The sequence below is a fragment of the Lampetra planeri genome, unplaced genomic scaffold (genome assembly GCF_965212315.1).
Source record: "Lampetra planeri unplaced genomic scaffold, kcLamPlan1.2.h2 scaffold_309, whole genome shotgun sequence".
NCBI classification, from domain to species: Eukaryota; Metazoa; Chordata; class Hyperoartia; order Petromyzontiformes; family Petromyzontidae; genus Lampetra; species Lampetra planeri.
Genome location: NW_027615133.1, coordinates 32560 through 48135, shown reverse-complemented (window position 1 = coordinate 48135; position 15576 = coordinate 32560). Strand labels below are relative to the sequence as shown.

The 15576-nt window shown below is 48.5% G+C and overlaps 2 protein-coding genes across 4 annotated transcripts in view; both read right to left on the bottom strand.

The window, feature by feature from the left end:
* Positions 1-10479, bottom strand: part of LOC144740821 (uncharacterized) — a 35491-nt gene extending 25012 nt beyond the window's left edge. For 2 of the 3 annotated variants that reach the window (XM_078623545.1, XM_078623544.1), the window contains exon 1: positions 10392-10479. The gene's annotated coding sequence lies outside the window, so the exon portion shown is untranslated. The remainder of the gene's footprint in view (positions 1-10391) is intronic. The other variant, XM_078623546.1, reaches the window with a different exon arrangement.
* LOC144740819 (uncharacterized) lies at positions 7340-10438 on the bottom strand. The gene has a single exon (XM_078623542.1). It carries the CDS (start codon positions 10436-10438, stop codon positions 8186-8188), a length of 2253 nt encoding a protein of 750 aa, XP_078479668.1. The 3' UTR covers positions 7340-8185.
* Positions 10480-15576: the final 5097 nt, after the last annotated feature.

Genomic DNA, 15576 nt, shown 5'->3' with positions numbered 1-15576 from the left:
CACTCACCCCTCTCTAATCACCACTCACAACCGCCACTCACCCTCACCACTCACCCTCAACACTCACCCTCACTACTCACCACTCATCCTCACCAATCACACCCTCAACAATCACCACTCACCGCTCACCACTCACTACTGACCCTCACTACTCACCACTCATCCTCACCAATCACACCCTCACCAATCACCACTCACCCTCACCACTTACCACTCACCCTCACCAATCATACCCTCACTGCTCACCCTCATCACTTATTTTCACCCTCACCACTCACCCCTCACTAATCACCCCTCACTAATCACCCCTCACTAATCACCACTCATCCACCCCACTCACCCTTACTACTCACCACTCACCCTCACCATCTCCACTCACCCTCACCACTCACCGTCACAACCACCACTCACCCTCACCACTCAACCTCACTACTCACCATTCATCTTGACCAATCACCACTGACCAATCACCACTCACCACTCTCCACTAACCCTCACCACTCAACCTCACCATTCACCCTCAAAACTAACCACTCTCTCACCACTCAGCACTCACCCTTACCACTCATGCTCACCACTCACCCCTCACCGCTCACCACTCACCCATCACAACTCACAACTGCCACTCACCCTCACCACTCACGCTCACTACTCAGCACTCACCGCTCACAACTGCCACTCACCCTCACCACTCACCCTTACAACAACCACTCACCTTCACCGCTCACCACTCATCCTCACCAATCACACCCTTACCCTCACTGCTTACCCTCACCACTCACGATCACCACTCACCCCTCTCTAATCACCACTCACAACCGCCACTCACCCTCACCACTCACCCTCAACACTCACCCTCACTACTCACCACTCATCCTCACCAATCACACCCTCAACAATCACCACTCACCGCTCACCACTCACTACTGACCCTCACTACTCACCACTCATCCTCACCAATCACACCCTCACCAATCACCACTCACCCTCACCACTTACCACTCACCCTCACCAATCATACCCTCACTGCTCACCCTCATCACTTATTTTCACCCTCACCACTCACCCCTCACTAATCACCCCTCACTAATCACCCCTCACTAATCACCACTCATCCACCCCACTCACCCTTACTACTCACCACTCACCCTCACCATCTCCACTCACCCTCACCACTCACCGTCACAACCACCACTCACCCTCACCACTCAACCTCACTACTCACCATTCATCTTGACCAATCACCACTGACCAATCACCACTCACCACTCTCCACTAACCCTCACCACTCAACCTCACCATTCACCCTCAAAACTAACCACTCTCTCACCACTCAGCACTCACCCTCACCACTCACCGCTCACCACTCACCCTGACCACTCACCACTCATCCTCACCAATCATACCCTCACTGCTCACCCTCATCACTTATTTTCACCCTCACCACTCACCCCTCACTAATCACCCCTCACTAATCACCACTCATCCACCCCACTCACCCTTACTACTCACCACTCACCCTCACCATCTCCACTCACCCTCACCACTCACCGTCACAACCACCACTCACCCTCACCACTCAACCTCACTACTCACCATTCATCTTGACCAATCACCACTGACCAATCACCACTCACCACTCTCCACTAACCCTCACCACTCAACCTCACCATTCACCCTCAAAACTAACCACTCTCTCACCACTCAGCACTCACCCTTACCACTCATGCTCACCACTCACCCCTCACCGCTCACCACTCACCCATCACAACTCACAACTGCCACTCACCCTCACCACTCACGCTCACTACTCAGCACTCACCGCTCACAACTGCCACTCACCCTCACCACTCACCCTTACAACAACCACTCACCTTCACCGCTCACCACTCATCCTCACCAATCACACCCTTACCCTCACTGCTTACCCTCACCACTCACGATCACCACTCACCCCTCTCTAATCACCACTCACAACCGCCACTCACCCTCACCACTCACCCTCAACACTCACCCTCACTACTCACCACTCATCCTCACCAATCACACCCTCAACAATCACCACTCACCGCTCACCACTCACTACTGACCCTCACTACTCACCACTCATCCTCACCAATCACACCCTCACCAATCACCACTCACCCTCACCACTTACCACTCACCCTCACCAATCATACCCTCACTGCTCACCCTCATCACTTATTTTCACCCTCACCACTCACCCCTCACTAATCACCCCTCACTAATCACCCCTCACTAATCACCACTCATCCACCCCACTCACCCTTACTACTCACCACTCACCCTCACCATCTCCACTCACCCTCACCACTCACCGTCACAACCACCACTCACCCTCACCACTCAACCTCACTACTCACCATTCATCTTGACCAATCACCACTGACCAATCACCACTCACCACTCTCCACTAACCCTCACCACTCAACCTCACCATTCACCCTCAAAACTAACCACTCTCTCACCACTCAGCACTCACCCTTACCACTCATGCTCACCACTCACCCCTCACCGCTCACCACTCACCCATCACAACTCACAACTGCCACTCACCCTCACCACTCACGCTCACTACTCAGCACTCACCGCTCACAACTGCCACTCACCCTCACCACTCACCCTTACAACAACCACTCACCTTCACCGCTCACCACTCATCCTCACCAATCACACCCTTACCCTCACTGCTTACCCTCACCACTCACGATCACCACTCACCCCTCTCTAATCACCACTCACAACCGCCACTCACCCTCACCACTCACCCTCAACACTCACCCTCACTACTCACCACTCATCCTCACCAATCACACCCTCAACAATCACCACTCACCGCTCACCACTCACTACTGACCCTCACTACTCACCACTCATCCTCACCAATCACACCCTCACCAATCACCACTCACCCTCACCACTTACCACTCACCCTCACCACTCACTACTCACCACTCACCCTCACCATTCACCCTCACCACTCTCCCTCACCATTCAACAGTCACGCTCACCACTCACCACTCACCCTCACTACTCACCCTCACCACTCACCCTCAAAACTAACCACTCTCCCCACTCAGCACTCACCCTCACCATTCATGCTCACCACTCACCCCTCACCGCTCACCACTCACCCATCACAACTCACAACTGCCACTCACCCTCACCACTCACCCTCACCACTCACCCTGACCACTCACCACTCATCCTCACCAATCACACCCTCACTGCTCACCCTCATCACTTATGCTCACCCTCACCACTCATCCTCACCAATCACACCACTCACCACTTACCCTCACTACTCACCATTCACCCTCACCACTTACCCTCACCACTCACCAGTCACGCTCACCACTCACGCTCACTACTCACCCTAACCACTCACCACTCACCCTCAACACTCACCCTCACCGCTCACCCTCACCCTGACTACTCACCACTCATCCTCACCAATCACCACTCACCCTCACTGCTCACCCTCACCATTCACCACTCAGGCTCACCACTCACAACCGCCACTCACCCTCACCACTCACCCTCAACATCAACACTCACCCTCACCACTCACCCTCACCACTCACCCTCACCACTCACTCTCACCACACCCTCAGCACTCACCCTCCCCACTCACCCTCACCACACACCCTCACCACTCACGCTCACCAGAGAATCGATTCTTCTTGGCGCGGTCGGGTTTAAACTTAATTACACAGTTGTATTTTAAATGTATTTTTCCCCCGGGCAACGCTGGGTATATCGAGTTTATAGCTCAAAGTCCTCGCCTGACACGTGTGGGGTGTCGAGGCCTAGTACCGTGCAGAGCCTCCGGCCTCGCCTAGATTTCCCACCCGCCTCACTTCCCCCACCTCTGGGAAGGTCCGGATCCCTCCACCACGTGACCCGCCAGGCACCCCCTTGGGGCCCCCAGCCTTCGTACAGGCCAACACAGTAGTGACCGTTCTGTCACTACATCACCCCCCCCCCCTGTATAAACACACAGCCGTCCCCGGCTGTAACACAACTGTGAAACATCGAAAAGGTGTGCCTCCGAACCAGCAACATCAATAAATGACCGGCGACCGATAAGAAATACAATCACGTAATATATACAGAATCGACGAGGGTAAGAGGGAACCGCATAGAAAACGGGGAATTAACAACAAATATACATGAAAACTGGCTAACCCACTTACGCTCCAGCACAGCCCCCCCCCCCCGTTAGAATCACGCATGCAATGACAGTCACCCGTTAGCACCCCCCCCGCCTTTCCGACGTGGCGTCACAACCAGTAGCACGCATCGGCCATATCGGGGGGGGGAATTTCCATGTTACCACCCCACCGCCTTTCCGACGCGGCGTCACAACCAGTAGCACACGTCGGGCCATATCGGGGGGGGAATTTCCATGTTACCACCCCACCGCCTTTCCGACGCGGCGTCACAACCAGCAGCACGCGTCGGCCATATCGGTGGGATTTTAACCCAGTCTCTCTCCAAGACTCGCATCGCAGCATATAGCTGTACCGACCGAGCTGAGACGACCCAGTCTCTCTCCAAGACTCGCATCGCAGCATATAGCTGTACCGACCGAGCTGAGATGACCCAGTCTCTCTCCAAGACTCGCATCGCAGCATATAGCTGTACCGACCAAGCTGAGACGACCCATCGTTCACTCACTGCACAACATGCACCCTAACTGAGGGATACAGTCTCAACGTAACAGGACAACTCCACCTGAACCTTACGAATCTCCAGCCCACTGTTTCAACGCGCCTCGGAGGGTCTCAACCTCCGAGCCGTCAGGTCAAGCTGTCAGCCATAGCATGACGGGACCACACTCTCCGAGCCATGTGAGCGCACAGCCCACTAGGCTAGACAAGCCACGGAGTGTCTCGATCTCCGGGCTGTCAGGTCAAGCCGTCAGCCATTGCATGACGGGACCACACTCTCCGAGCCCTGTGAGCGCACAGCCCACTAGGCTAGACATACCACAGAGTGTCTCGATCTCCGGGCTGTCAGGTCAAGCCGTCAGACACAGCATGACGGGACCACACTCTCCGAGCCATGTGAGCGCACAGCCCACTAGGTTAGACAAGCCACGGAGTGTCTCAATCTCCGGGCTGTCAGGTCAAGCCGTCAGACACAGCATGACGGGACCACACTCTCCGGGCCCTGTGAGCGCACAGCCCACTAGGCTAGACATACCACGGAGTGTTTCAATCTCCGGGCTGTCAGGTCAAGCCGTCAGACACAGCATGACGGGACCACACTCTCCGAGCCATGTGAGCACACAGCCCACTAGGCTAGACATACCACGGAGTGTTTCAATCTCTGGGCTGTCAGGTCAAGCCGTCAGCCATAGCATGACGGGACCACAACGTTCATGTTAGACACGCAACACTCACTGGGCCATCCTGGTCAGGACCTGCGCCCCAAGATAGGTGACAGCCAGCAGCACAATTCCAAATCCCTGGCAGCATGTCACCATCGCAATTTAACACCATCACAACACATACAATTTGAATTATGATCCCCCACAGAACTGATCCAATGCCGAACAGGTACGCACAATTTGTGACGATACCGAATATTCAATGGTCACAACAATACACCTCACATCCCGTATCCGTACACATCATCTCCGAGACTCGCATTGCAGCATGCAGCTGTACCAACCGAGTGGAGAGAGCAACGCAATTTGACGGCAATTAACGGAAACGCACCCCCGATCCATATAGAACACAAGGAGCATTCCCGCACAAAAGACATCATCTGTGCAACAACGGACAGGAACCAACCAGTGAGTTTGAAACAAACCGAACCTGTCATTTCAAAATCCCCTTCAACATTAACCATGGGACTCAGGGCATTCGAATTTTGAGAGCAAAAAAAAAACTAGACACAAACGTCAAAAATCGCCGAATTGATTAATACAGTATATGCAGTATACGAAGTTCGTACAGTCAATCATTTGGCGCAATGCTCCATCCAGTCCCCACATGGCAACACACACAATCAATACTCCAGACAATCCGTACATAGTAAATAATCACAAGCAAGTACCCAACAGTCCCTACACTGTTAACAATTTCAAGCAAAGCTCCATACGGTCTGTACATTGGCAACAATGACGATCAAAGTTTCTGACAGTTACAAGTGACAATCACGAGCGAACTCCATACAGTATACACAATAACAATGGCGATTTCGCAACAAAACGATGTAACAACACGAGTCGTTAACACGGCAACCTACAGCATATCAACGGAGCTTGGGACACCAACAACGAATTAATCATTAACTACACCCAGAAGATACCGATCTCGACGCCGTATTTAACAACACTGTTACAAGCAGAAACCCGCATGGTCGCCGCGTCACTTTATCACGCACACAACCGGACGAACACGCTCCGCAAACCAGCGAGTTAAAAAAAACACACGCGATCGCAACCCGGCACACGCAAGATGGGTGAAGATATTATTATTTTTATTGGGGCCGTGTGCTTGTCATGTCACGACTCGCCTGGCGACTGTGAATAGCGAAGGGCGGCAAGGTGGAGCACTGGGACGGCCCGAAGAATCTTTCATGGTGAACACGGCCTGCTCTTGCGAACCCATCCACCTCTCGCGCTTGAGCAGAAGACTGGAACTCCCCCTCTGCAGGTGTTGATGTCGGCGGGAGCGGCATTTCGGCAGCAGGAGCGGCGTTTTGGCGGGAACCGCAACCCGAGCAGCCGCCGAGTTGGCGGGAGCTGCGTTTTGGCGGGAACCGCGACCCGACCAGCCCTCGAGTTGGCGGGAGCGGCGTTTTGGCGGGAACCGCAACCCGAGCAGCCGCCGAGTTGGCGGGAGCTGCGTTTTGGCGGGAACCGCGACCCGACCAGCCCTCGAGTTGGCGGGAGCGGCGTTTTGGCGGGAACCACACCCCGACCAGCCGCCGAAACGGCGGGCCCACTGCGTGGCCCGCACGCCCGGGCCTCCCCCGCCAGCCCCCGCAGCGACGATGGTGTCCTCTCCCGGCGGCTCCGTCGCTCCGTTCCCGATGGCGGCGAAGCAGCAGTGCGATGCCAGTCCCGCCGCTCCGCGTGCAGCGCCATCTCTCTCTCTCTGTCACCGGGGCTGCCATCCCCGGGGCTGTCCGAAGGATGGTCGTCACACCGTCCCCGTTGTACGAAGGCGTCCAGGTGAGTTGTATATTTGTTTTTCATGTGCCCATTTTACTTCCCTAGGATAACACCTAGCAATATTTATTTTACCCCACTTCTGACACCAAATGTAGTAGGTTCGAATTAGGTGCACACACACGCAGCTTGGAGGCAACACTATTTATTAAACGGTAAGTAATATAACACTGTACATGAGGTGGTGACCACCTTCCTCAACTCACTAACACTCTGGAACACGACACAGACTGGACCAGGCAGGCAACGGCCTGCCTGGCCCAGGACGACGACTCGGGACTTGACGACCGAAAATGTCTTCACCTTGGAGTACAGTACAACCGCCTCGCTCTGCGTTCACATCACGCTTATATCTGGTTTGGCGTGGCTGGCTCCGCCCCGGCGTGGCTGGCTCTCTTCAGGCCACGCCTCCCTTCCCAGGACACGCCTCACTTCCCCCACCTCTGGGAAGGTCCGGATCCCTCCACCACGTGATCCGCCAGGCACCCCCTTGGGGCCCCCAGCCTTCGTACAGGCCAACACAGTAGTGACCGTTCTGTCACTACACTTGAAATAATTTGCTAAAACATTAAGTATACCTTTCAGATAACCGGTAAATTTGATGAACTGGCATCCTCGATTCCCCATAGATGGTGGATAACAGCTTTTGCTGTATATGCTCTAAATCAGATCATACGTGTTAAAAATTATCACTAAATTATCAAGAGACACATTGCCAAAATTGCACTATTGCATTAAAATATACTGCATCACATTACAGCAGATTTACTGTACTCTGTTCTCTGAATGGATGCCTACACCTGCATGCATTCGTAGAATGAGAGAAACCAAGTGATAGCACGGTTGATATTTGTTTAAAGAGGTTCACAGTTCGTTGTGGGTTTTAACGACAAATTTATATATTTATGCGATCTAACTAAAAAAAACTTTATCATGCGAAAGGCCCATGAATGAAATGGAACTTTTTTTATCCTAAGCTCAATGATAAACATCTACTTGGTCTCCATTTGACTCAGTATTGCCTAAAAAATCCACCCACACCTCCACATCCACAAATTGCTGGGAGTTGCCTCGCTCTGCCTCAGAGTCCACAGTCTCCTCCAGCTTAAAGCTGCCTCGATCGACGTGAAGGTCGGATTTTGGAGTTGAATCTTCATCCTCACATTTTACTAACACTTCTTCACTCTTGACCGTTACTTCACTTTTCACCTTCGCCAATTCAAATTTCATTTTCACTTCTTGACATTTCACCTTCACTCCTGGCCACGTTTCGTATCTCAAATGTTTTTCTGATTCTTGTTTCATGAGGGATGAACTCATTGCAACACTTTGACTTCCACAAGCCGATTTCAGATTAATTTCCTGATTAATGGTTTGATGCTTGTTTCGATCCCCTAACTGTCGAAAACCCTTCCCATACACAGTGCACTTGAAGGGTTCTTCTCCTGTGTGTGTTTGCTGGTGTTTTATAAGATACGATAACCGTGAAAATTCCTTCTCACATGCAGTGCACTTGAATGGCTTCTCTCCTGTGTGTATTCGCTGGTGTATATTAAGATTTGATGAACGTGCAAACGCCTTCCCACACAAAGTGCACTTGAAGGGCGTTTCTCCTGTGTGTATTCTCTGGTGTCTTTTAAGATGTGATGAATGTGCAAATGCCTTCCTACACACAGTGCATTTGAAGGGTCTTTCTCCTGTGTGTGTTCTATGGTGTGTTTTAAGATGTGATGAACGTGCAAACACCTTCCCACACATAGTGCACTTGAAGGGTGTTTCTCCTGTGTGTATTCTTTGGTGTATTTTAAGAAGTGGTGAATGTGCAAATGCCTTCCCACACACAAGGCACTTGAAGGGTCTTTCTCCTGTGTGTATTCTCTGGTGTATTTTAAGATGTGATGAACGTGCAAACACCTTCCCACACACAGTGCACTTGAAGGGTGTTTCTCCTGTGTGTATTCTCTGGTGTATTTTAAGATGTGATGACTCTGCAAATGCCTTCCCACACACAGTGCACTTTAAGGGTTCTTCTCCTGTGTGTGTTTGCTGGTGTTTTTTAAGACATGATGACCATGAAAATTCCTTCTCACATGCAGTGCACTTGAATGGTTTCTCTCCTGTGTGTGTTCTCTGGTGCATTTTAAGATATGATGAACGTGCAAACGCCTTCCCACACACAGTGCACTTGAAGGGCGTTTCGCCTGTGTGTGTTCTCTGGTGTATTTTAAGATATGATGAACGTGCAAACGCCTTCCCACACACAGTGCACTTGAAGGGCGTTTCTCCTGTGTGTATTGTCTGGTGTCTATAAAAATGTGATGAAAGTGCAAACGCCTTCTCACACACAGTGCACTTGAAGGGCATTTCTCCTGTGTGTATTCTCTGGTGTGTTTTAAGATGTGATAAATCTGCAAACGCCTTCCTACACACAGTGCACTTGAAGGGTCTTTCTCCTGTGTGTATTCTCTGGTGTATTTTAAGATGTGATGAACATGCAAACACCTTCCCACATACAGTGCAATTGAAGGGTGTTTCTCCTGTGTGTATTCTCTGGTGTGTTTTAAGATATGATGAACGTGCAAACGCCTTCCCACACACAGTGCACTTGAAGGGCGTTTCTCCTGTGTGTATTCTCTGGTGTGTTTTAAGATGTGATGAACGTGCAAACGCCTTCCCACACACAGTGCACTTGAAGGGCGTTTCTCCTGTGTGTATTCTCTGGTGTGTTTTAAGATGTGATGAATATGCAAACGCCTTCCCACACACAGTGCACTTGAAGGGTCTTTCTCCTGTGTGTATTCTCTGGTGTGTTTTAAGATGCGATGCACGTGCAAACACATTCCCACACACAGTGCACTTGAAGGGTGTTTCTCCTGTGTGTATTCTCTGGTGAGTTTTAAGATTTGGTGAATGTGCAAATGCCTTCCCACACACAGTGCACTTGAAGGGTGTTTCTCCTGTGTGTATTCTCTGGTGTCTTTTAAGATTTGATGACTGTGTAAAGGCCTTCTCACACACAGTGCACATGAAGGGTGTTTCTCCTGTGTGACTTCTCTGGTGTATTATAAGATGTGATGACATTGCAAATGCCTTCCCACACACAGTGCACTTGAAGGGTGTTTCTCCTGTGTGTATTCTCTGGTGTCTTTTAAGATTTGATGATTGTGCAAAGACCTTCACACACACAGTGCACTTGAATGGTTTCTCTCCTGCTGATTGTCTTCGCTCCATCTGACCAATTCTGTACAGCAAAGTGGCAGAGGAACTGGCAGCTGCAGACAGAAAACAGTAATATCCACACATTGTATGTCAGCATAGAAGCATAGAAATGTATATATATAGTCACATGTGATTTTTTTACTTAAAACTTTCGTGACTGCAGGAATTCATATTCTTTGGTTCTTTCGGTAAAGTCACGTAGATATAACAATATAAATAAAGTGAATAAAAATATCACGACGTTTCGATCGCAACTCAAGCGGTTGTCATCAGGCAGAGGAGTTAGCCTCTAAAAGCAAAATGTTCATAAAGGTTTGGGGATATTGCATATATATACAGTCACACATGATATTCACGTATTACATAGACAAGAACACTCAAACATTAACGAGAAATAAAAAAATCACCCCCAATGCAACACACAGGCTGTTTTAAGGCACTATCTACAATTGACGATCAGCTCTTGGCCTAGCATAGCAAGCAAGTGGTCAGTATAATGCCTGGAGGCGCTAGTACAGTAAAACCTTGGATTGCGAGTAACTTGGTCTGCAAGTGTTTTGCAAGATGAGCAAAAATTTTAAATAAAAATTAAGTTTATAAACGAGCGAGGTCTTGCAATACGAGTAGTATGTATACGCTTTGTCTGCCGAGCGTCACGTGATCACAACTGATATACGAGTGGTTTGATATACGAGTGCTTTGGATTACAAACACGTTTCCGGAACGAATTATGCTCGCAATCCAAGGTTTTACTGTATATTTAATATCAATGATAACCGTAAGTCTACCTACAGAATTTCGGTTGTATCTGGCTACTGAAGAAATGTTAACTATTGAAAAGTCTGATAAAAAGAGCAAATGGTGTTAAAAATAAAACTATTCGCATTGGGCAGAAATATTATAAAATGGACAAATTAATGTTCAATTGCAACTTGGAAGTCCGAAGCCAGGCTCAAATTTGCTTGAATACTCGGATGGACAGATGTAATTTCAGGTTCATGTGCTATGTTTTCCATGTTTATGAAACGTTCCATGTGTCGGGGCCTGTACAAAGGAAGGTTCTAAAAGGCGTGCATTGTGATGATTGGAAACAGGTGACCAGAAGGCACTGTAAGAATTATTCAATTCAGGACACACATGTTATAGTAAAGTGGGGGGGGCATTGTCTGATAGGGGCGGGGCCGAGCGAGTATATAAAGTGGAGTGAGGCCCGCGGTCGGGGAGCTTACTAATTGACGACCAGAGGTGGATGACATTGGGGCCAACTGTGGAAACCATCGGGGTTGACTGTTCAGGTATCAACTTGGTGGAAACCATCGGGGCTGAAGATAGCCATAGAAATTACGAGTGTGAAAGTCGTTACACTTGGACTGTATATATACGTCATGGGACCTCCTTTGCCAGTACCAAAATATAAGAATAGGTTTTTCCCCTTTTTTTTTGGCAACAAAATTGAAACCTTTTTCTGAGGTCATAGCTGTGGGCAAGAGCAACGGTCCAGGCAGCTTCCTCACCATGTTAGACAGTTTAATTAAAGAATTCTGCTCGACTAATTTGAATTGAGACTTTAGCTGCTAAACCAGACCTGTTCGTGAACACATTAACCAAATATGGGAGCTCCTCCACCACCTGTAGAACTGCCTGGTTACTCAATAAGAGGCGAGCAGGCGGAATCTTGGATGACATGAATACACAGGCAGGTGCTTTATTTTTTTGGAACATATGTAAGGCTGCCCCTCATGATGAAATTATCCAGGTACAGAACAAGAGTCCCGAACTCCATCGCATTTAGTAGCCATGATCAGATCATGAGCATACATAACATGCTTGACCAGCAGGAAACGATCCCTTAAATATAACCAGCCATCGATTAGCCTCTCATTGTAACTGTACCAAATGCATTTTTGTAGGGCCATTGTGAGGTTCTCAAAACTATGTAAGTATTGAAGATGCTATCTTAATGTACAGACAGTCCCCGGGTTATCGAAGGGTTAGGTTCCCGGGAACGCTCCGTAACCAAAAATCAAGACGAAATCCCATAGCAGGAAATAGTTGTGCCGCCTTGTTGTATATATAGGCCTTTTTCCAAAATTTATATTAAGAATACAGTGATACCTCGGTTCACGAACGCTTCTGTTCACGAACAACTCGGTTCAGGAACAGAAAAGTTCATAAAAATATGCTCCGGTTCACGAACTCCGCTTCGGTTCACGAACAGGAGCCGCGGCCATTTTAATGCTATTTCCAGGCTGTCACATGGTCGTGACTTCCTATAGGAAGATCGTGGAGAGAAGAAGAGACACAGAAAGAAGTACTGTGAGTACTATGAAGACACTTTCAGTGACTTTTTGCTTTTTTGGTGTGCTTTTTAGCACATACAGTACTGTACTACTGTACTGTACTGTACAATACTGTACTTACTGTATTGTACAGTTCACCCGTTTGAGTGCTTACTGAAGTCATCTCAAGCAAGGTTAGTGTTCTCTTTATACATTACTATACTGTACAGTACTAATGTGTATTGTAATTTGTTTCATATTTTTGTGCTTCAAAAACCAAAAAAAAAGGTCAGAATGGATTAACCGGATTTACATTGAACCCTATGGGAAAATGTGCCTCAGTTCACGACCAATTCGGTTCGCGACCAGAGTCAGTTCACGAATTAAGTTCGTGAACCAAGGTATCACTGTAATTGTGCCAATATTTTTTGTAATAATAATCGATAAAAAATGAAACAAACACCCTCAACCCCGCTACCTCCCACAAGCCACACCAAGCATCTGGAGGTCATAAAGAGCCATTCAATAATAAACTCCAGGGCAAAGAGAGGGGTTAACGGCGATCTGGGAAATCTCCACATTGTCAAAGGACCGCATGACATGACCTCCACGGACGTTTTGGACAGTTCACAAACAAATATCCAGATTCACTGGCACAGACGCAGAGCACAGGGCAAACGGACATTACAAGTAGAGTTTTTTTTTAATACGGTAAAAGTTTGAAGCTTGGCTATAACAATAAGTCGACATTATAGACTGCAGTATTACTTATTTTATTTCTTATTGTATCTTTCTATCTACATGACTTTACCAAGAGAACCAAGTAATATGAATTCCGGTAGTCAAGAAAGCGTTTGTGGAAACTTAGATACATCTCCAACCTCAGGATATCAAAATATAACTCAAGAATAAAAAGCACGTATCCCTGGATACAGACAGGGAGCAAAGGTTAATAAAACCCTTGAAATACCGGAGATGACAACTAATGGTACATTAGAAATCTTGGTTAAATATAAACCAAATAATAATCATGAGGTATTAGACCTAGGGTAACTCAAAACAGATACAACGAAAATAGGTCAAACATACAAGACCAGATAATATGTATTCCATGGAATCAACAATGACACAACACATTATAGCAATAAACGTATGAAGGGTGTCTCTCCTCGAGATAGCAAACACCACGAAGGCAGAGGGGGGGAATGCAAACAAAAACAAGGTGATCGAAAGCAGCCAGGCAAATTTCAAAAGGGGGGGGGGGGCAACCAGGCGGCTGCGGCCACGGGAGGAGAACGAGACAGAGGGCATGTTTTTTTTCTCTCGCAAGAGACGCGCAGAGAGGGGAGAGAATTTCACATATAAGCAAAGACACTGATTAGTACTGTGAGGGGCAGGCTCCGGGGCATGGCCTCGAGATTAACCATAGGTGTCGTGTCTCGCAGAGAAGAGGGGCGAGGTGTTGCTAGGTGCTGAGTTCGGCATGGACCGACAGAATATCGCTGAAAGTTGTATTCTACATTTATCCTGATATCCTGATGTCTTGAGTCAAGGATTGTGATAAGTTGTATTGTACTAAGCTATCAGAGTTGTGTAAGAGGTGTGCGAATACAATTTACAAGTTTTGAGAGTGAGTGACCCAGCCAGCGACGAGCAGCTCACAGCAGGAGCCCTCTTGGAGGATGGGCGGAGAGCACGGAAGTTGAGCAACGACGAGGCGAAGCCCTGAAGGAAGGGTGGGAGAGGCACCACTGAATGCCCGCGCGAAGTTGTCAGCTGCACGATCAAGGAGAGAGCAAGAGAGAAAGAGTGACGAGCAACGACAAGCAATCATCCTGGAGAAAGGGCGGAAAGCACCAAGCATCGACCAAGCCAGCATCGCAGAGGACCAGCTGCAGCGGACGAGCTGCGAGCGCAATTGTGCATCGCCAGAGAGCTCGGAGTAGAAGAGAGCTCTCAACCAGCGCAACCAGCTCCACCGAGCGCGATCGAGCACCTTCCAAGACAAGCGTCATGCCGACTCAGCTCATCCAGCAGTGAAAGGAGCCTGCAGCTGCTGCCGAGCGAGAGAGAGCGAGAGCGCCATGTGTATGACACGCCCACACACACGACTCATCGCTCAGCAGGGAACAAACTAATTTTTGGTACAAGAAACGCCCAACCTCGGTGTCTGCTTAACGCAAAGAGGAGACAATCCACCCACGCACACATAACGGGACTAATAAGAGTACTCCAAAAGTTCTCCTTGTGTTTCACCCATTGAGTTACGTGGATATGGTCGTTGAGAAGTATTTTAGTCATTATTTTTGTTAATTGCCTAACTGTACGAATCTACACACTCAGGGTTATTATTGTGTTAAACTCTTTCTTTTGATCACAGAATCTTGCCCGCAAATTTATTGAAGCCTTAGCCAATTGATAAGCATTTGCTGAAGCAGGCACACTGCTGCACACCATTGTTCCAAGACATTTCGTTAATTGCATAATCTTACCAATGAATTCATTGAGGTCTACTTTTGCTTTCGGGACATGTTTCTTTATTGCTATTTGCATAAATATTGTCACATTAATTTTTAAGGACTTTTTCCCATCGCCGTGAATGCTCGCTTTACCCTGAGGAATTAACCAATTGTTCTGTTACCCAGTTTAACAAACGTAATCATTGAGGGTTAAATGTACGGATCAATGAGGAGTACCGTGTTGACATTCCTAGCATGAAAGTTCGCATATTAGAGTGTTTTTGTTTAGAGTTTAAAGTTGCTTAACACAGAAGAGTCTGAGTGGTGCCTTCCTAAGTTCATGCATAATAATCTTAATTATAAGAACTGTATCCTGCGGTGATATCTGAATCTTGAGACCTGACATAAACAC